The sequence below is a fragment of the Rhinolophus ferrumequinum genome, chromosome 8 (assembly GCF_004115265.2).
Source record: "Rhinolophus ferrumequinum isolate MPI-CBG mRhiFer1 chromosome 8, mRhiFer1_v1.p, whole genome shotgun sequence".
Classification (NCBI taxonomy): domain Eukaryota; kingdom Metazoa; phylum Chordata; class Mammalia; order Chiroptera; family Rhinolophidae; genus Rhinolophus; species Rhinolophus ferrumequinum.
In genome coordinates, this window is record NC_046291.1 from 57,309,364 (window position 1) to 57,331,986 (window position 22,623).

General features: G+C 34.8%; 1 protein-coding gene across 3 annotated transcripts in view; it reads left to right on the forward strand.

Annotated features, from left to right (window-relative positions):
• TTC21B (tetratricopeptide repeat domain 21B) overlaps window positions 1-22,623 on the forward strand; it is a 66,863-nt gene that overhangs the window by 6,651 nt on the left and 37,589 nt on the right. For all 3 annotated transcript variants that reach the window (XM_033112551.1, XM_033112555.1, XM_033112556.1), the window contains 10 exons: window positions 339-505; window positions 3,244-3,366; window positions 6,143-6,300; window positions 9,659-9,743; window positions 10,735-10,833; window positions 12,176-12,368; window positions 12,796-12,893; window positions 13,200-13,400; window positions 17,009-17,138; window positions 20,428-20,585. In XM_033112551.1, coding sequence (XP_032968442.1) covers window positions 339-505; window positions 3,244-3,366; window positions 6,143-6,300; window positions 9,659-9,743; window positions 10,735-10,833; window positions 12,176-12,368; window positions 12,796-12,893; window positions 13,200-13,400; window positions 17,009-17,138; window positions 20,428-20,585 — 1,412 coding nt within the window. The remainder of the gene's footprint in view (window positions 1-338; window positions 506-3,243; window positions 3,367-6,142; window positions 6,301-9,658; window positions 9,744-10,734; window positions 10,834-12,175; window positions 12,369-12,795; window positions 12,894-13,199; window positions 13,401-17,008; window positions 17,139-20,427; window positions 20,586-22,623) is intronic.

Here is a 22,623-nt window from a genome sequence, read left to right on the forward strand (position 1 = left end):
GTGTGAGTAAAATACATACCAGATTTTAAAGATTTAGTAAGAAGAAAAGAATGCAAAGCATCTCAACCATTTTCTTATCAATTATGTGTTGAAATAATTTCGCTTTATTGGGCTAAATAAACTGTATTATTAAAATTAAGTTTACTGGCTTCTTTTTACCTCTGTAATGTGGCTACTAGAAAATCTTAAATTACGTATGTGGCTTGCATTTTATTTCTATTAGACGGTGCTGTTATAGAGAGAGGCACTTAATTCCCTCCCCTATTACTCATCTGACCTATTATAAATACTCAACCTACAATTTAATTTTTATTTAATGTCTTTTTTTTCCCTCCCAGATAGAGAAGCTATTCTGGAATCAGATGCCAAAGTGAAGGAACAACGTAAAGAAGCAGGACCAAAAGCTTTGTACTATGCTGGCTTATTTTTATGGCATGTTGGTCGTCATGATAAGGCGAGAGAGTATATTGACAGAATGATCAAAATGTCAAATGGTAGTAAAGAGGTAGCTGTTTTTTCATTTTTGAAATAGTAACTTTAAAGGAAACATTTATATGTTCAGTAGTATCTTCTGTTTAATTCTTTGTTATTGCCCACTCTAGTCCCACTTTATAAGTAATAGCTTTATTTTAACATTTTATGAAAATTGTGGTTCTCTAAGGTTACTTATTTTTATGCTAGTTATTAACTCTTAAAAAGATCCTTCTCTGGCTCCCTTCTTCCATTCCTCCCCTCCCACTCTCCTTATCGAACTGCTTTAGATACAACGCACCATTTATTTGCATTTTTAATAATGCAAAGATGAGGAATACATAGACTTTACTTTCATGAGTGAATCGTCTAGTAGTGTCATAGAGCATATACCCAGCGAATATTATGAGAACATTTACAAATGGTACGAGATAGGTTGTAATTAAAATGTGCAAGAAAGTAATAGTTAACATTTATTGCTTGATTTGTACGAGGCACTATTTTAAAAACTTAAGGAGAGACCACATTTGTTAGTGTTAGGAAAATGAAGACGACTTTTTTTTTTTAAAGGGGTACAGGACTTTATTGGGGAACAGAGTGTACTTCCAGGACATTTTTCCAAGTCTAGTTGTTGTCCTTTCAGTCTTAGTTGTGGAGGGCGCAGCTCAGCTCCAGGTCCAGTTGCCGTTGCTAGTTGCAGGGGGCACAGCCCACCATCCCTTGCAGGAGTTGAACCAGCAACCTTGTGGTTGAGAGGATGCGCTCCAACCAACTGAGCCATCCGGGAGCTCAGTGGCAGCTCAGCTCAAGGTGCCGTGTTCAATCTTAGTTGCAGGGGGCGGAGCCCACCATCCCTTGCGGGACTCAAGGAATTGAACTGGCAACCTTGTGGTTGAGAGCCCACTGGCTCATGTGGGATTCGAACCGGCAGCCTTCGGATTTAGGAGCATGGAGCTCTAACCGCCTGAGCCACCGGGCTGGCCCTGAAGAAGACTTTCTTGAAGGAAGTAGCATTTGAGCTGAAACCTGAAAGATACAGTTTCCACAGGCAAAGATTATGGAAAAGGGAAGTAGATAACTCCCAAGTTGGGAAGTAAGAGATGGAAATGAGTATATCAAGGATATGTGTTGGTTCTGGGTACAATGAGAATCTCACATTTAATGGGAACATGGGGTACATAAATGAAGTGGGTGGAAGAAAAGCTTGGAGAGATGGTTGGGGCAAATGGAATGATTTGATGGCTAAGTACAAGTATTTGTATCTCATTTGGTAGGTATTGAAAGACCATTGAAGGTTTTTAATCATCACAGTGATGTTATCAGAGTACATATTCAGAAGATTAATTTAGTAATGGTGTATAGGATGAACTAACATGGGGAGAAACTAGAATGCAGCCCCCTCAAAAAGGTAGTGCTTCCCGGCAGAAGATTTTGAAGGCCTACATTAAATATTGTACAGTGGGTACAAATTTGAGAATTATTAAATACCCACAAGACTTGTCAACTGATTGTAAATAGTGTGGGAAAGATTTTAAGGTGTTAAATATCAAGGATGTCTCTCTGAGCTTTTAAGCCTGGGCAATTCAGAGACTGGTTAACATGAATGGAAACTACATTGGGATGAGAAAGTAATCTTAAAGGGAGGTAATGTATTTGGCTGAAGACATGCTGTATTTCAGGCTCTGGAGAACAGTGCGATGGGGCTTGTAGATGAGCTGTTGGGAAAAGAAGAGAAAAGTTTAGAAGAGGTACTGGACTAGAAATAAAGATTGGGAATCATCCACGGAGACAGCAGTTGAAATGGTTTAAATAAGGACACTGATCTAGTGAGTCAGGGTAGCATCGTTTTAGTAGTGTCTGTCTTTTCAGGTGAACTGCAGGGAGGTAGTTAAATATTTCTAAGTTTATGCAGTAACCTAGAATTTTTTTGATAGAGCAGATTTCACAATTTTTATTTGACAAAAAGAAAATCAACCTGTTTTCATCTTTCTAATCCTATAAACCTTACACCTCACTAACATTTCTGAAGGTAAAATTCCATGAATTCTTCACGTTTTAATTTCTGAGGCCATTTATCCTTTCATTTGAAACTAGTCACAGAGATTAAAAGATATCTTTACCAAATTATCTTAACTTTAATATATGTAAACAAGGCCCTTCTATTTTTCCATCTTAGTTCATTTAGTCTATTAGCCCAAAAAGAGGTCACAAACTCTTCTCTATGTATTGGATTATGTTTAACTATTAATAATAATTTGCTGGCAAAGTAACAGATAAGAATATTGGTTACTTAAAATTAATGGAATATTTGACAAGCTTCTTTCATATTGACATTGAGCACAATACCGTGTTTCTCTGAAAATAAGACCTAGCCGGACCATCAGCTCTAATGCATCTTTTGAAGCAAAAATTAATATAAGACCCGCTATTATATTATTATATTATATGAGTCGGTCTTATAGTAAAATAATACCAGGTCTTATATTAATTTTTGCCCCAAAAGATGCATTAGAGCTGACGGTCTGGCTCTGTTTTATTTTCGGGGAAACACAGTAGTAATATTAAAGGCTAATGTTCATAATAGTCCCCAAGACTCTAGACTGGCAAGAGTTTGAAAGCCATTTGACTACAGTTTTATTGTTTGGAACATTATTTGATAGAGTGGTTTTTGTTACTAATTTTTAAAAAATGACATTAGGTTTGCCTCTTTCATCAATACTTTTTTCATTTCCCCCCAAAATGAAAATATGATTAGAATTTTTCATTTTACAGGGACAAGTTTTGAAAGCATGGCTTGATATTACGAGAGGAAAAGAACTTTATACTAAAAAAGCACTAAGATATTTTGAAGAGGGATTACAAAATGGAAATGACATTTTTGCTCTGCTGGGTAAGGTGAGTTGCAGTTAGGATAAATAAATTATGTTTTAAAATTTATTCATAATATAGCTGAAACCCAACAAAACTAAATAGCTCAAAAAAGGTGGTAATTCCCTGTTACTTCAGACAACTCTCACCTGTAACAGGGACTTGCATTTGTATAGGACAATGAACAGAGAAATGCATTCCATACCAAATTCCTGTTTTAAGTGTTTTTGTTGTTGTTATTGGTGTTGGTGGTTCCTATATTATTTTTTTTTACCAAACCTTTATAGTATGTCTAATATGTGTGAGGCATCACTCCAGATACTAGGGATACCCTGAGCAAAATAAAACCTCTTGCTTTTATGGAGCTTATAATCTGGTAGAGACAGACAATAAACACAATAAGGAAGTGAATTACTGTATATAGTATATTAGAAGATGAACAGTGCAATGAAAAAATAAATCGGGGGAAGGGGAGAAGTGGAGCTGGGGAATTTTAAGTTACATGGTCAGACAAAATTAACAGTTGAGCAAAGATTTATTTATAGGAGGTGAAGGTTAATGCCCTGTGAACACCTGGGGGAAAGCATTATAAATAGAGGAGATAATAAGTTCAAATACCTTAGTGCACGTTCAAAGCATTGCTAGAAAACCAGACTCTAAAGGGAACGAATGAAGGGAGAGCAGTAGTAAAGACTAAAGGGAAAGAAGGCGCTGTGTGGGCAGGTGGGCACAGGGGAAATGAGGAGAGACGGGGATGATTTTATAAAGCCTTTGGCTTTTACTTTGAATCAAGTACATAGGCAGCCAGTGGAAAGAGCAATAATATGATGGGACTTACATTGTGAAGGAGGAGCAGTTGGCAGAGTCATTAGAAATATAGGTGGGTGCACTCCAGGTGAAATGCTCGCCTGGCCCGTCCTCTGTCCCCAACCCTGATGGACTTCGGGGCCTTTTTACTCACCATTTCCACTGTTGTTAGAGTGTACATAGATTTGATTACTTTCTCATTAAAATAAAAGCTGTGCAGACAAAAAAAAAAATCATTGGTGGGTAGAAATGTTTAATCCCATTCATGCTTTCTCAACACCTTAAAATTTTTTTTTATTCAGAAAAAAGAAATTACATTCCTATGTTAACAGTCTATTAGATAAGCAGTTTGAAGGGACAAAAAAGGATTGTTAGTGTCTTGAGTATTGTTAATGGCCCCACGTGCTCCTGTCGAGTTTTGCATAGTGAGCTTGTGCAGATACTTGCCACCAGCACAGCTAGTTACTCAGGCTAGAGGAGCTGGGCCTATAGCTAGTTTTTTTAAAAAAAAATTTTCTTGATTATTTCTCCCCTCTATTCCTTAAAAAAAAGCTAGTTGATAATCTTCTAAGGTAAGGCTATTTCAGGCATTAATATAAGCAGCTTAGGAGAGATTTCCCTTTTTCCTCCAATAGTTCAGGTTGGTTTAAATTCTTTTTCTGATATAACCCATTTCAGTAACGTATTTATTTATTTTTTTGTTTTGTAAGTGCAGCAGGAGGGTTGCATTAGTCTAATTCCAACTAGGAATATGAACTAAATACTCAGCAAATTTAGTTTCATTTAATATGGTATTCTACGTTCATATGGGAGGTGATGGTCCAAGAAAGTATTAGATGTGGTCTTTTTTGCATGATTTTGTTATGTTACATTACCAGCTATTTAGGCAAACTCCAAGGATATATGTAATTCTAAAAAATTATCTACATTAGTCTTTTTGCTATTATTGTCAATTATTAAGAAATTTAAATAATTTATTTTGACATAGTGACATCTTCGGATGATTCTCACATTTTCCTTTAGTTATATGGGAATATAATTTCAAACTAATTTCAAGAACATGTTGCAGTTCTGTGCATCTATCAAGACTGGTTACTCATTTTGAACTGAGATATTCCAGGACTAAATTTATTCCTAAAGGAGATTCAGAAGCAAATTTTTAAGTCTGATATTGATAAATATGGCTCATTATGTGTTCTTAAAGCGCTCACTATACTTATAGTTTTATTTTTTCTGACTATGAAATTAACAAATGGATGTTGTTAAAAAATTATTTCAGAATACAGTGATATCTAAATAAAAAATAAATATCATCATTGGAGACAAACAGTCAAACTATTATAAGTGACATCTCTTCATGTCACTAAAGTTAATCTGCACATCTACATAATCACTTTTAATGGCCACCTAAAATTTTATTACATAGATATGCCTTAATAAATCCTATATGGACATTTTGGATTATTTTTTCTAATTCTACCATAAATATAATGTATATGCTTCTTTGTGGCCTTATTTACTGTGGTTCAATTATTTCCTTAAAATAATTCCTAGTAGTGAAAATGTTGAGGTAGAGGGAGTTGTGTGAACTTTGTTTATTCTTTAAAATCTCCTAGTTTAGACACGACTTGTAAGTATCCAGGAAATATTTTATTCTGAAAAGATCAATTTTCTATTCTAAAAAGAAACATTTTATGGTGTTTCTAAAACCATTTTAAACAATTTTATCCTGTAATCATACTTCTCTGGTATTTAAAAGCGGATTTTAAAACAAAATCACTTACATAACATTTTTATTATTCTGTGATATTTTAAAATTGTTATAATAAAAACTTTTTTTCTCACTCCAAAAGTGATAACTGTTCTTTACAGAAAAGTCAGAAAACAAAAACAGAAAATATTAAACATTAGTTTTCTGCCTGTTTCAGGATAACTGTTATGAGAACCTTAGTATATACGATCACAGTTTTGATGTCACTTTTTTTCCTCCCATTAGGCACAATGCCTTGAGATGCGTCAGAATTATTCCGGTGCTCTGGAGACTGTGAACCAGATAATTGTGAACTTTCCAAGTTTCTTTCCTGCTTTTGTACAGAAAATGAAACTACAACTAGCCTTGCAGGACTGGGACCAGACGATTGAGATAGCACAGAGGTTAAGTAAAAAAAGATGACACAAGTACCTTTGGATCGGGCTATAATTTTGAGAAAAAAAGAAAATCTGTGTGTATTTTTGTTTATCGTAAGGTTTTTTAAATCTGATTTTCCAAACAATGTAGAATTGAGGACAAATTTAACATTGCATTGTTTAAAACTGATTTATTGATTTCCATAAATATTGGAGCAGCTGTTCTAAGACACTCTTTATGCAATGCCCCTCAGGAAGCTTGTATTCAAATGAGAAGAATCACAGAATAAGCAGAACAAATGAGAAATTATGTAGCATGTTAGAAATTTATAAGTGCTATGGTGAAGAGATAAAACCGGAAAGTGAAATGGGGAGTAGGGGAAGGGGGTTTGATTTTATGGTGTGGTCAGGGAAGGCCTCACTGAGAAGATGGCGTTTGAGCAAAAGGAGCAAGCTGTGCAGATATTTGGGAGAACGTTTGCAGAAAGAAGGAAAAACAGGTATGAAGACCTGGAGGCAAGAGTATGTCTTATATGTCTGAGGAGGGGGAAGGAGTTGTTGACTAGAGTGAAGTCAGAGCAGAAGGGAGGGAGGGAGCAGGGAGCAGGGGTGCCAGGTCCTGACGCGTCTTGTTGGCCATTATAAGGAATTTGATTTTTCTTCTGCAGTGTGAAGTCATTGGAGGGGTTCCCTCTCTTCCTCTTCCTCTCCCTCTTTCTCCCTGACTCTCCCTCTCCTTTCTCTTTTTCTTCTTGCTGTGTTTTAAGTGAAAGAAAGCAGTATTTTATCTTACAGGTTTTCCATGATATGATTTGTGTTGATTGTCTGTCATATACTGTAAAACTGGTTGCTTATCCTCTGTATTTCCTATAAATTAGTAGTGGATCTAGAGACTTGGTTTATGTTCATGTTCAATTTTGGGGGGGGAAGGGGGCAATTACTTCATAAGTGGTGATGTGTTCTTCCATCAAAGGGACATAATCCTTGTCTCTTGTTTGGTGATATTAGTAGCAATTTGTGCTGAATACCCAGGTGCTTGGTTTAGGATTACAATATGGTGATATCATTCTTTCTTCGCTTATGTCATTCTTTCTTCATTTCTTAGCTGGAATACTTCGATAAAGAAAAACTTCTAACCTACTGATTGATTATGTAGTGTTACAGTTCATATAAGAAAAATCAGATAAGTGTTTGAGTCTTTTCCTTTATTTCTGGGTTTCAAAAAAAAACCAAAAAAAACGTTCCTTAGCATCCTCAGTAATCGATTAGTGGTTTAGATTTGTTTGTTTGTATGACATAGATTAAGCTTGAGTGTTTCTAATGCCTTCAGTTACTGTAACTGCTCAGATTGTCTCATCTATGGCCATGAGTAGCCTTTGCGAGTTAGTTGAGTCCTTTGACATGATCCTGGCAGTCCTTGATAGTTTCCTTGCTATATGGTGTGGCGAGATATACCAGGGTCCTTTTGTGTAGTACTACCCCAAACGGGTATCAGCCAATATCTAGAGCTGTCTCATCCTTTCTGGTGGGAAATGTTATTTGGAAGCTACAATTTGGGCATTAGTAACTATTTGATGTTTTTTTGATGTTTATATTTTTCCAGATTTCTTTTCTAGGCAGTGTGTGGGGGGGATGGGGAAGGGATTATCTATATAATATATAAAAATATAGGTATATATTTTGGGAGACATTTGTAAACTTAAATATAGACTCGTTATAGTTTTTAAGCTTGATTTTTCTTTATGCAGTGAACATCGTTTATTGAATCTTTCCCCATTGGTAGCCATTTAGGCTGTTTCCCATTTTTCACTGTTCTAAACATTACAGTGAACACACATGTACATACACAAATAATCTTTATACAGGTATAGTAGTATTTCTGAAGGATGGTTTCCTAAATGAGGGGTTATTGTATTTGTTAGGAAGGCTAAGCTTCTATTAAAAAAAGGATATAAACATTTAATGGTTTAATACAGTAGAAATTTGTGTGTTAGTTGTGACTGTTTTGGGTGGGTATTGTTGTTGATCAGGTAGCCCTCCTCCACACTATCATTAAGGAACCTCTCGCAACTCTGCTATTTTTCTAAAACCTCATTACACTGGTATCTAGCTGGTAGAAGGGGAGAGTGTCGAGGAACCATTCCATTTTTCTTGAAAGCCCAGGCCTACAAATGGCATATATTGCTTCATCTCACATTGGCCACATCTAAATGCAAAGATGGCTGAGAAATGTTGGCTAGCCACGTGCCCAAGCTAATAAGGGAAAAATGGATTTGAGGAGACAGATTGCAGTCTCTGCTTTGGGTATAGACACATAAAAGTTTGAGACACTGCCAAATTCTTCTGCTAAGGAATTCTGCTAATAACTTCTGTGTGGGTCCTCTAGAATGGGCCGATCTAGGTCAGGCTTGACTGGGGCTCTGCATCAAGTTTCAGATCCGGCTGGGTGGGGGTGGCACCTGGTTGCAGTTTGGGCTCTGGTCAGCTCTGTGTGCTCTCCCCTGGGCTCAAGTCAGAGAGCAGCAGCTACCCAGGGAAGCTCTCCTCGTGGTGATAGCAGAGATGCAAAAGGACTAGCAAAGACCTGCTGTGGTCCTGAAACTCAGGCACGGCACACTGCCTTTCCTGCCCACATTCCATTGGCCGATACAAGAGAAATAAATGTCCTGGTCCATAGTCAAGGAGCAGTAAAGTACACTGTGGCATTTGTAGGAGGAACTGCTCAGTTACATGGCAGAAGGCACATATTCAGGAAGGGTGGAAGAACAGGAACTTGTAATTCAGTGTTACCACACCATCCATCATAAGAAACCTAGAGTGTGACCTCGTTTGTTCAGTTCCTTTTCTAAATGTCCTTGAGTAAAGTTTATAGGAATTTTTATAGCTTTTGCAGTTTTTACTAAGTTTATATCTTCTTGGTATGGGGAGGTTGTTCCTATTATTAATAGAATATTTTTCATAATATTTTCTAATTTGTTTTTATCCAATAGGAATCTATATGAATGTTGTGAATTACATTAACAGATTTATTTTTTTTAATGTTTAACCCATCTTTGCATTCCTGAAATTCTTGTAATAAATATGCCTGGTCAAGGTGAATTATTCTTTTAATATACTGTTGTGTATGGTTAGCTAATACTTTAGGATTGCAGCAGGATTTCATGAGACTGGTCCAAGCTATATCTTTTAAACTTATTAAAAATTAAGATTCAGAGTGTTTTTAGTTTAAATAATGAGAATGATAATTTTCATGAAGGAGACGTCATTTTACTAAGTGAAATTACTTATTTAGACAGTGGATTAGTCAGACCTGCGAACTAACTTTTCAAGCCCTGAAATAAGAGAATGTACCAGTTTCAACGTTAAGCAAAATTTTTTTCTACAGGTTAATGCTTCAAGATAAACAAAATGTGGAAGCACTAAGAATGCTGGCTCTTTACTATTTGTGTAGGGAAGGGGATATAAAGAAGGTAAGTTTTATTGTACTAGTTAACTTTCCTGTATTAAAAATATATGTAGTTTACAGACACACATGAACTTATGTTAGAGATTTGAAGTGCTCTTTTAGAATGTATGTCATGGTAGTTTTTAGTTGATTCCTGGAAATACCTTAATAAAGAGGTGAGCTTCTTAAATCAACTAGTAAATTAAAAACATAATACAGTCAAAATTACCTTTGAAAATTCCTTGGGTCATTAATTACAGTATATGTGGTTTTCTATATGATTAATGTAACTGGTGATACTGGGTATAGTATACTACAAATGCAAAATATAATTCATAGTATTTTTAAAATTTAATTAAGTTTGCATAAGCTAAATGGGCTCAGGATGAAATCCCGTTGGGCCTTAAAATAAGGTACATGTTTCTCTAGTAGTGAACACAAATTGAGTATATACTGGATTATGGAATGCCAAAACTCAGTCTGAAGCAAATCGTATTATAACAAGTAGTAGATTTGGATTGTGTTCAGTTTGGTTAAATTAGTTAATGTGACATTTACTTTGATAAATATTAAAAAATCTTAGTAGGGGCAACTCTTCAGTAAATTTTCCAGGCATTAAAATTACTTAATACTAAGTATCTTAATGATTTTTCTATTCTAGAGACTATTTTAAATATAAGCCAAGCTATACAGGTAATCCAACAGCTGATTTCACATAATATTAATGTTTATAAATATGTTATTATAGCTCATTTGTGTCGTGAATTAGTTATTGGAGAGGGAGCTTGGCATGTACAGTTAATTGAGTATTATGGGTATCTTTACCCACCCAAAGGCTTACATTCAACATTAAATAAACACATTCTAAAACTCCTTTGTTGATAATTATTGAGCTTTTTAAAAGAACTTTTAATAAATCTTGCAACATATAAGATTTCATTAGTCTGTGTGTCATTTATTATGGTCCCTTTTTTTCTTAGTTTATTTTAAAATTATACTGGCTATTTTTGTTTTAGGCTGCAACCACACTGGAAAGCTTAGGAAATGCGTTGGATGCCATGGAACCACAGAATGCTCAACTTTTTTATAAGATCACAATAGCCTTCAGCAGAACTGTAAGATTGCCTACTATGTACCAGAGTTCTGTCGTCTGTAGCTGAGAATAGAAAATAAGTCACAAAGGTCAAGGCACCAAAGAGCATATGGCCTAGAGTGAAAATACAATACATATATAAATATGTGATACGTTCCTAAGAAAGGCAGTTTAGAGGAGATACAGTTTTCAACTATAAGAAGCCATTACAGAGGCTTCATGGAGGAGGTGGCACTTGTTGAGCCTTTAAGGATAGGGAAGTGCCTTCCAGGAAAAGGAAATTGGAAGTGGTTTATTGTAATAATAGCATAGGATTTATGAATAAAGTTGTGTTTTGTTTTGTTTTTAAAAACCATTTGAACAAAATTTTAATGTGGGTGATAGACTGTTTTGGTGGGGAAGATGGTTGATCTCTTACTTTTTTATAGTAGTGCAGAAATGTTCCTATTACAAGTACCCAATAAAAAGAAGGTAATTGGGAATAGAATAGGAAAATACAGCAGAATCTTGAAGTCAAACCTGAAATGAGCGGATTGAAAAGTTACTTAATGAAACTAAGAAAAAAAGGAAAAAGGTGCACATAGGTAAGTAAAATAATCAATATAAAGTCGAAGGAAACAAATCAAGGATATTACTTGTTAAATGACATGAATAAACTGAATTCTCTCATTTAAAAACAAAGATTGCTGAGGGTATGGAGTTTAGAGAAAAACAATTCCTGCTGTTACAAAAATTTGTGTCGAGGGTATATTTACCCTCTTTATTTACCTACTGCCAGACACATTAGTTTACGAGAATTCAAACAGTTTAGTAAGTATTTTACTCTTAAATATTGTTGTCTTCAAAAGTTACATATTCTAGCAGCATTGCCATTTCTTAAAATATTTTTATAGCTTTTTTTAAGAGGATTCAAAGGCATGAACTTTTAAACTATTTCCGGAGTGGTACTCTTGTCTGTAGGGGGAAAGCAGATCCTTACCCTAGTTTTCAATTCAGTAAAAATATATATTTAACCTAAAAGAAGTGACTTTCTTGTTTAATTTATGAAGCAATCATGGGACAGTTTCAAAAGAATTCTAAAAAATATGCTTGTGCAGCAACATCATTAAAAGTATGCTTTTCAAGATTGCTGTTCTTTAAAAGCACTACTCGTTAGGATATATAGGTTCTGATAGGATATAAAGTCTTTCTTGCTGCACTGTCTAGATAGTAAAAAGATGTTTTATTTTTCTTTGGTTATTAAATAATTTATTTTTCTTAATTTTGCTTCTGTGAAGTACAAATAATATATGTATATTTAGAAAAATACAATCCTTCCATCTGAGTGGATGTATTCTAGACTAACTTTTTTTTTTTCTTTTTAGTGTGGACGTAGTCAACTCATTCTTCAAAAAATTCAAACATTACTAGAAAGAGCTTTCAGTTTAACCCCTCAGCAATCAGAATATGCTACCGAACTTGGATACCAAATGATTTTACAAGGAAAAGTTAAAGAAGCGTTGAAGTGGTATAAGACTGCCATGACACTGGATGAAACCAGTGTCTCCGCACTGATTGGTATGACCGTTATTTCTGGAATGTTCCTCATATACGTGCAAGTCACAATTGCTTTTCATACCTGCCACTAAAAGAAATGTATTTTGTTGTTTGCTAAAAATTAAACTATTCTCAACTATCCATAATAGAAAAACTAGTATGTTATAGCTCTAAAAATAAAATTTTTGCTTTTTAAAATAATGTTTTGAGAGAATAGCTTTTTATGAGATGGTTCCTATATATTATGAATTCCATCGTAACAGACTTTATAGGGGTAACGTGCTACCCATTTTATTTTCTTTCACCCTTTTCTTTTTCTTTTTTTAATCTAAAAGCTTCATGTATTATGCACACAAAAAATTGTTTTATTCGCTCTTTGTGTTAGCTAACAGTGTGCATGCCTGGATTGATGTGGACCTTGACTATTTTTGTCCTGTTTGGTTTGTAGGATTTATTCGATGTCAATTAATAGAAGAGCAATTACAGGATGCAGATCAGCAGCTAGAATTCCTTAGTGAAATTGAGCAGTCTATTGGAAAATCTGCGGTACAGTATTTTATTTTATGCTATTTATAAAATATGAAATTTTAAATTATCTTATTATTTAGTAATGGTTTTAAAGGATTAATGTACACTAATTTTAACATATAACTTCATTTATTAATTTAACCACCATGCAAAATTAGACTTTAAATATTCTTCCACAAGATTCTAAAAATCCATTCAAGCTAATACTTAAGTTTGAATAAATACTGCACAAAAATAGCATTTCATTCACATTTGAAATCTAAGTAGAAATAAATGGCTTTATAACTGATGGAGTAGTTTATTAAAAAGCTACTTATTTTCCAGGAATTAACCTTTTTACATGCAGTTCTTGCTATGAAGAAAAATAAACGACAAGAAGAAGTTATCAATTTGTTAGATGATGTCCTCGACACTCATTTTTCACACTTAGAAGATTTACCTCTTAGCATACAGTATTTTGAGAAGTTAAATCCTGATTTCTTGCTAGAAATTATTACAGAATATCTGAATTTCTGTCCAATACAGGTAAGTCATTTTGGGACTTATCTTCAAAGACACATTTACTTGATGTTTTATAAAAGATGCTAATAAATTATCTTCCACATGTTAGACTACTTGTGTATCTCATCTTAAAATGGAAGTATTTGTATATGTTAGTTGAAATAATTTTTAATCAAAATATTTATAGTAATGCCTGCTATCAACTAATAAATGTTTTGGTATATAAATATTTTTGATTGATAAAATCTTGAGTTTAGAAGAACTATTAGAAGTCATTTAATTCAGACAACCGCCTTATATTTGAATCTACTCTATAACATCCTCATTAAGTGTCCATCCCACTTCTGGATGCACTCAAAAATGCAATTCTTTTTGTATAACTATGATTATTAGAGTGTATTTCTTATGTTAAGTCAGACTCTGCTTTGTGTTAAAAATGTCACCCATTTACTGGTCCTCCTTCTGCTCTCTGGAATGACATGGAACAGGTCCAGTTACTTAGTCTAAGCAAGAATCATTCCTCATTTATAAAATAGACCGTGACATTTTGGAAACCAGTCTTCTTGTTTCCCGAAACAATTCCAGGTTTTCAGTCACTTATTTTTTATATGACAAGTTTGAGAACCATAGTTCTGATTCTGTGAATAGCCTTTATTTTGTCAGTGCCTGTTTTTCCACATACGGATTTGGTATACAAGGCCTAGATTAGATCCTTTTTCCTCCTTAATTCTGCATGTCCATCCAATTTTCTTTATGTCAATTATATCACATTATCGACTCCTATTGAATTAACAGTTAACTAAAGTCATTAGATTTGTTATTCACTGTAACTTTGGACCCAAGTATAAGACTTTACATTTATCCCTATGAAATTTTATCTCCACGATTCATCCCATAATTCAAGATTACCATGTCCTTTTGGATCCTGACTGTTATCTGTTTTATATGGATCTTTATTGTCATCTATCATCTGCCTTATCTAGCTCTGAGTAGAACTCTCTAGCTCTGGTGGAAACCTCTGTTGTGTTACCAGAGTTCATTCGAAATTGATATGGATCCATTAGTCAACATTCTTTTCTTATAAATAGTAAGTAAATGATTTAATTATACTCAACACACAATGCAACACTGGGATATCATGATGGGCACTATCTTCATTGCTTAAAATATAGTTCTTAGCATTCTCCTTGATCTACAGCTTCAGTAACTGTCTCAAAAAGGAAATGAGAATAACCTTTCCTTAGGGAACCTATGGTGCTTTTTATTGATCATCATGTCCTTTTCCAGACTTTCATAATCTGTATTTTCAACTAACCCTTCTAGAATCACATCTGGGATCAATCTCAGTCTCCCCAGTCATGGTCTGATTTCAGTTGCTTAGACGTTGAGTGCATTTTTCAGTACTCAGGCATTACTCAGAATTCATTCAACAAATGCCTACAGAGTACCCAGCACTCTGTTCAGAGCTGAGGAAATAGTTGTTTAAAAACAAACTACAACCCTTGCCCTCTTGAAGCATGTATACTAGCAGGAGGAAATGGATAATATAATCAGGTCGATTAGGTAGTATGTTAGATTGCAGAAGAAAATAACAGAACAGTGTGTATGCGGGGGATGGTAATTTTAGATAACATCTGGGTAGGCCTCATTAAAATGATAAATTTGAATAAAAACTTGAAAATAAAAACTTGTGGAAATATAGCATAGAGTATTTCAGGCAAAGGGAGCAGTTGTGCTGTTGCCTAAAAGGATATAGGGAGACAAGTGTGCCTTGGATGGAGGAGGAAAAGCGAGTAGTCAAAGAGCGGTCAGAGCACAGAAGACCAAATGTAACTTCTCTGGCTCCAATTCTTTTTTTTTGTTTTTTTTTTTTTAACTGCTAACAAATTTATTTGTTGCACCAGGTTTAAATCAGAATTGCCGTTTGAAATTCAAAAACTGAAACAATCCATCAAATTCATTCAGTAAACAAATGCGTTATAGTAGGGAGCCACCAGAGGGTATTTGGCATGACCCAATTCAACATTTAAAAGGATTTTTCTGGCAGTTGTGCTGAGAGTAAAGTATAGGTGGAACAAGAAGTAATTTTTCCATTATAACCTTTATCAGCATAATAGAACCTCGTTGGCATTTATAATGCTGTTTTCATGGGGAAGGCAGACTTGTCTCTCCAGCTCAAATTCTTGTTTGGCCATATATACATATATATGGCCATATATATATATATGTGTGTGTGTGTGTGTGTGTATATATATATATATATACACACATATATATGTGTATATACATATACATATATATGTGTTTTGTTTTCTTTTAAACATGTTACCTTAGAAATTGTCCATTAAGTCCTGTTTTTTTCTATGATTCACTCTGAAACTATAGTGAAAACAATGGTTATTCTCAATATCTAATTCTTAGCAAGTGGCAAGAACATTACCAGAACCTCACCATGTCACCTTATCACCTATACTTTCATTATCATCAGTTACACTGAAAAAAATAAATATGTTTTAAGAAATTGACTCTGTATCTAATACTATGTGAAGAAGTGTAAAATTCTGACCTTCACGACACATAAATACCCTTAGTCCTATAAATGAGGCAGAACTAAATATGGAACTACTGTAGAACTGTATAAGATATAGAATGTTAAATATTACATAGAGTCTACGTGCTGTAGAAATTTAAAGAAGTTGTCTAGGTACCAGTACTCGTATTCTGCAAATCCTTTTGAGCACACATTTTTTTGTCCTTCAACATAGTGAAAAGGTGTGACACTTCTTGTCTGTAACAATTGCTTGTTGTAGGGATAAATGTGAGTAAGAGGCCACACTCCAGTTAAGAATGTGATGTGCGGGGTGTAAGATTGCGGGTGGGGGAGGATCATCCTTCAGGTGAAGGGAAAAGCCTTGGTCAGGCAAAGCAGGAAGAATGAACATTTGATATTTAAATTCTGATAATCACATTTCTAAGTTGGGAGCAGATAACCGTTGGATAAAGATTGGTTGAGTCGACAAGCATTAAAAGAATAAACAAATGGTTTAGCAGTGCTTTAATTATCATATTCATTATTAATAAAAAGGGGGGAAAATGAGGGCCTACAACTATAGAGGTATGAGACATTTGACATAGTACACGTGTGTTCTACCTTCTATTTTCTACTACAAAACAAAATCTGAATTCTGTAAAACTGACCATACAGTACTCAGGGATAGTGCAAATTATTGAATTGAGTAAATCACAAGGCAGGGTTAGAATTAGAACTCACATTGCCTTGACTCTCAATTCCAACAAGAAACTCTACTTCTTAGTTATCTTTCCTTTGAACAGATATGTTTCCTTGATAAAGTTTTTGAACCGATATGCTCCTTTCATATGTTATTGAATGAGTAGTTATATAATAATTTCATAATTCTTTTGCAAACTAAGCCATTATTTACAGTCTGTTTATAGGTCTTAGGGAGGTAAATTAGTATTAATCTATTCGTAGCAAAGATACTGGGCAATAAACAGAATAAGAAAAATTTTAGAAAAATATATGGTTTCCGTATTCACATTAAAATTAGTAAATGTTTATTTTTAGCTAAATTCTGTTATAAACTTATAAAATGACCTGCTGATTTGTTTAGCCTGCAAGTCCTGGGCAACCTCTTTCTCCACTTCTCAGACGCTGTACCTCAATTCTGGAGACTATCATAAGAACTGTACCAGGTCTTCTGCAAGCTGTCTTCCTAATAGCAAAAGTGAAGTATTTGTCAGGTAAGGCACTCCTTAAAAGCTTATAATAATCTTTATAGTCTGATGTTGACAAAAATAATATAAATAAACTGAGAAGTCCATATACAATATATGAAGAATAGTCACCTAAAATGCATATTTTATGTGTGCACAGATAACTAATTTTTATCCAAGCTATGATTGCCTATCTTGCTTTACTATTTAATTCTTTAAAAATTACTGTAAACTTTTGTGGTATAAGTGAATTGTTGGGAAAATATAGTTCTACCATTTTAAAAGAGTCCATCAGATGGCACTGGGGCCTGCCAATAATAATTTATAGTTGTTTACTGTGGATCTTTAATCCATAGTTGTTGACTCAGTGACGTAAAAAAATAGGTTTCAGGCTGTAATGAAACTTATCAATTAATTCCTATTTAGTTTCTGTGACTGGTTATATATAGTTAAAAAAATAATCACCTCCATTATAACCTTAGCTTTTTAAGACACAAACATATGTATGATATATACATAAAGACAGACCATTATGTGGTGCTTATATACTCGTATATATGTACCTTTGCTGGCTAAATGCTATTCAAAGTAAATTTAAGTTTGTAAAGTTCTAAACGGCAGAAATCAACTTAAAGGTACTCTCATAGTTATAATTTATACATAATAAAGAGTTAAGAGACTGACTTTATTAATTTTGGAGCTCTCTGTTTTAACTGTCTTAAAAAAAGAACTAGATCTCAAAAACTTGTTTCACCTCTAAAGTACTCTAGTTGTAAGAAGTGACTCTAAAATACCTGCTTCTGATTGAATTCTATTAGTGAGCCATCTGATAGTTTCTAGTTTCTTCTCAATTGGAATGGGTATCACCTACTGCGTGATTAAACTGGGACTTTCAGTTCAGTGATTAATTATTAAACATTAATTATTTATTTTGAAATTTGATATAAATAAGTCTCATTATAGTCATGCTTAATTGCCAAATGAAAGTCTCATATATTAACCCCGTTTTTAAAAAGAGCGGCCTCAAATAATTTAAGATAGTGCTGGCACAGGTCTAAATAACAGTAGTCTTGCTAATTTGCCAACTGCAGTGCACCAACTACTTGGATCTGGATGAAATTTCACAAGTTAAGGTCACAATCCTCCATCAGAATGCTCTCATTTTAGATACCAGCCACAAGTTCAGGGGTTCCCAGGGCCACCTGCACTTCTGACTAGCTGCCTACAAATTTCAGGGTTCCTATGACCCCTGTCAGGTTCAAGAAATCACTAGGATTCACAGACCTCGGGAAAGCATTACAGTTATTACAGCAAAGGATATTAATTTGAACCAGCAAAAGGAAGAGATGTACAGAGTGAGGTCTGGGAGGGTCCCAAATGTGAAGCTTTCACTGTTTTCTCCCTGTATAGTCGGGACACATCAACTCTCTAACACAACGATGCTTGACAATATCTGAAAAACCATAGCAACCAGGGAAGCTCACCCACAGTTTAGTGTCCACAAGGTTTTTTAATTACATACATATGGTTTGAATCATTGGCCACTTGATTGAGCCCAATTCCCCCCCAGGTGAGGTTAATATCACAGGGCTCAAAGCCCCAGCCCTCTAATCACGCGGTTGGTCTTTCTGAGGCAGCCAGCCCTGTCCTGAGTCATAGTGTTATCATAAACTATCTGGGCCCACCACAAATAACAAAGACACTGCTATTGTTTGGGATTTAGAGACTCCCTCTCAGGAACCTGGGACAAAGGCCAGCCACATTCTTTAGTACACGGAACCCTGACAAAAACAGGTCATCGGGCAGCAGTGTCTTTCATTTTTCCCTCTAGAGAAACTGGACTGCTTTTAGATAAGAATGTGATGTTGATGTGGTCTTTGTTTGTTTGGGCTATTTTTCCCAACAGTGATGACCCATTTCTCTGTCTTTAAATACTTAGTGTCTTTAAATACCTTCTAAAGCTAGCTCCACAAATCCTTCCCTTTACCTTAAGAAGAAACAAGATTCTGATCTCAATTATACATATAGTCCTTATTTTCTTCAATCGCTTATTTGCAAACCCTGATTATTTCCCATGTACTTTCTCCCCTTTGTAATAACCTTTTTTCAAGTTACCTCCTTAATCCTCTTCCTTCCTAAAAGAAAATGGAAAATGGTAATTTGCATGCAAATTCATTATGCTTCACCTTCCCATTTCCTTTTTTGGTCTGCACAGTTCTGCATGTTGGATTGCATGACAATGAAAAAGAACCCAATATTCTTTATGCTTGATTGTTAATGGTCAAATTTTGACACTATATATAATAAGTTACTGTTCTATCTTAGCCAAGTTTTTCTCCATTAATCCTCTGTCGCTGAGAAAAATGTTTTCTGCTTAAAATGGGTTTCTGTTATAAGTAGGTTGAGCCTTTGGGAACTGCAGGCCCTGACTGGAAGCCTTATTTTGTCTGTTGAGGTGTCAGTTAAGGTTAAGGACAGTGATGAAACAGAAAATAATTTAGGATCCCTTCTCCCGCATTCTCCTAGCAAAACTGAATGGGGAGTTGGCCTAGCTATACCTCCTTAAGACCTTAAGACCAATGTAGAAGACGGCTGATGCGGATCAGTGTGGGTCATAGTATCACAGGAAACCCCCTGGAGTCTGCTGTAGTTCAGAGGAAGAACCTCTTCCTACCCCATCTGCCAGCCCAAGGTAGATTTCACTCTTCCAGTCACTTTCATCTGGATCATTTCCTTTAATTTTAAGACTCCCAGATGTACAGTTTCCACATCATTTGACACTTCAGTTGTTATTTAACGGCATTTTAAATCTATAACTCATATTTCTAAATCTCTGAAATATATCCTTATGCCTTTTCTGTTATTTTATATACAGTAAAATATTACTAGCCAAGAATGATAGACTAAATCCCCTTTGTTAATGTGACATTACAACATTTTAGCTATTTAAATTTACATGTTTTACATAACTTATTTTAATTAAATCGTAAATAAAGCAGGTTTTTTTTCGATAAGGACAGTGAATAAAGGTATTTATGGGACTCTCAATAACAGTGGTGATCAATTCTGATCTTTTCACACACTTTCACTGGTTTGCTCATTATGACCAAGGGATGGTCTTACAGATGTATTCTAATTTACAGGATGTTCTTTATGCAGACTGTAAGGAAGCTGACTGGTATAGGTAGAGAGAGATTACACCATTTAGTTCAAACACTGGAACTATCCATAGACTAACGACTTTTCTCCTTCCTCTCTCTCAGACCTCGATCTCTTACTCATTTGAATTATAATAGTGCTTTGTTTTCCTCATTAGGTGATCCTGAAGCAGCTTATAATAACCTGCAGCATTGCCTGGAACACACTCCTTCTTATGCAGACGCTCATCTCCTGATGGCTCAGGTTTATTTGTCTCAGGAAAAATTCAAATTGTGTTCTCAGTCTCTTGAACTTTGTTTGAGCTATAATTTTAAGGTAAGTGTTCCAGACTCAAGTGGTTAAAATGTACCACCCTCCTTGAACCTTTAGCAAATGTTTACATATTCACCTTTTTTTTTAATTTTAGTCTGTAATATTTTGCTAATAAATGCATTTTTAATGGAAGAGATTTTGGAATCACAAGCAGGAGAACAAATGGAGGCAACTGTGTTGTACTTAAAAAATTCTATGTCCTTGGCAACAAGAGACCTGGGGTCAGTGTCTAGTCTTTCCACTTAAGTCTCTCTGAACCCGTTTTCTTTTCTATACAACTCATAATACCCTAAAATTATAGTGAGCGTTAACTGCAATAATAAAAGTATGTAAAAATAATTGTCAATTATAAAGCATTGTGCCAAATATTTTTATGTCTAAGGGTTTTATTTTATTGCCTGTTTCTTTCTTGGACCTTGGTTTTTCATAGCTTTTTTAGATTCATCATCAAAGAACGCTTAGTCATTTTGAACTTAGTATGTGTGTGTTTTATTTTGTTTTTTAATTAAAGTTTATCGAGGTGACAACAGTTAGTAAAGTTACATAGGTTTCAGGTGTACAATTCTGTAATACATCATCTATATATCACACTATGTGTTCACCACCCAGAGTCAGTTCTCCTTCCATCACCATGTATTTGATCCCACTTACCCTTGTCTTCTACCCTCCTCCCTCCTTACCCTCTGGTAACTGCTAAACTATTGTCTATGTCTATCATAGACATATGATAGACCCAAATCATAGTTTTTGGGTTTTTTGTTTGTTTGTCTTGTTCCTTTGTTGCCTTCAGCTTTATATCCCACATATCAGTGAAATCATATGGTTCTTGACTTTTTCTGTCTTATTTCGCTCAGCATAATAATCTCAAGATCCATCCATGTTGTCGCAAATGGCACTATTTCATCTTTTCTTATGGCAGATAGTATTCCATTGTGTATATATACCACATCTTCTTTATCCATTCATCTATGGAAGGACACTTTGGTTGTTTCCATGTCTTGGCCACCGTAAATAAAGCTGCAATGAACATCGGAACACATATATCTTTATAGATAAATGTGGTTTGAGGATATAAACAGATTTCTACCCAAGATATTCTGTGTTACATCCCATACCCCTCAGCATTAGGAGAAATCTTAGGTTCAGGAGCTTCCTGAATTACCTGGAGCCATGAGGCAACTCCTCAAACTTTGGTTTCGATTTGCAGGGTCTTGAGCCCCATATTATGTGAGAACCCTTCAGTGGATTGGAGAATTCAAGTTCCAGGCAAGGTCTGCAGAAGATAATGCCTGCTTTTTAGAGCAGTAGTTCTCAAGATTGGTGCTAACCAGTGCAGGTGCCTTGCCCCAATCAATCAGAAACTCTAAGAGAAGAAATAAGCAAGAGTATTTACACAATGCTCATAGGTAACTACGGCTTAGAAACACAGCCTGAAGGAAGATGGTAGCTGTCCTAGATATTAGATGCCTGCTACTTCACCTCATTTTAGGTTATCTCCTTCTCTTTGATTCCTTTCTCATCCATTTTTGTCATTGTATTTTTCCTGTATAGACTACTGCTCACCACAGTAAAAACAGAAGCTTCATGACATGTTTCAGAGTAGTGTCAAAGGATAAAACCAATGTTTGATTAAAGTGTCCTAAAATTTTTAATCTTAAAATTAAAAAATAAAAGAAAATGAACAAAACTTTGTTTCTAGAACCCTAATAATTTTATATAAGTATCAGAAGTCTGAGATAAAGAAACTCCTTTCCTAAAAACTCAAATAATTTCTTAGACTGTACTCGCTAGCCTATAAACTTTGCTTGCATTTTCTCTTCTGTCATGGTATAAGCATTTAATTAACTTTTTTGTCATTCAGCGGGACACTAGGTAGTGGCAGGTTCTCTGAATTTGATTTAATAAATGATCAGAAAGTTAATAAAAGGCCAAAAATGACCTCATTTATGCAGTCACAGATAGACTGTCCTCAGAGATCCTATTATTTTAATATTTGATGGATTATAAATTATGTGTTGATGTTGTAAGCACTCCAAGGAAG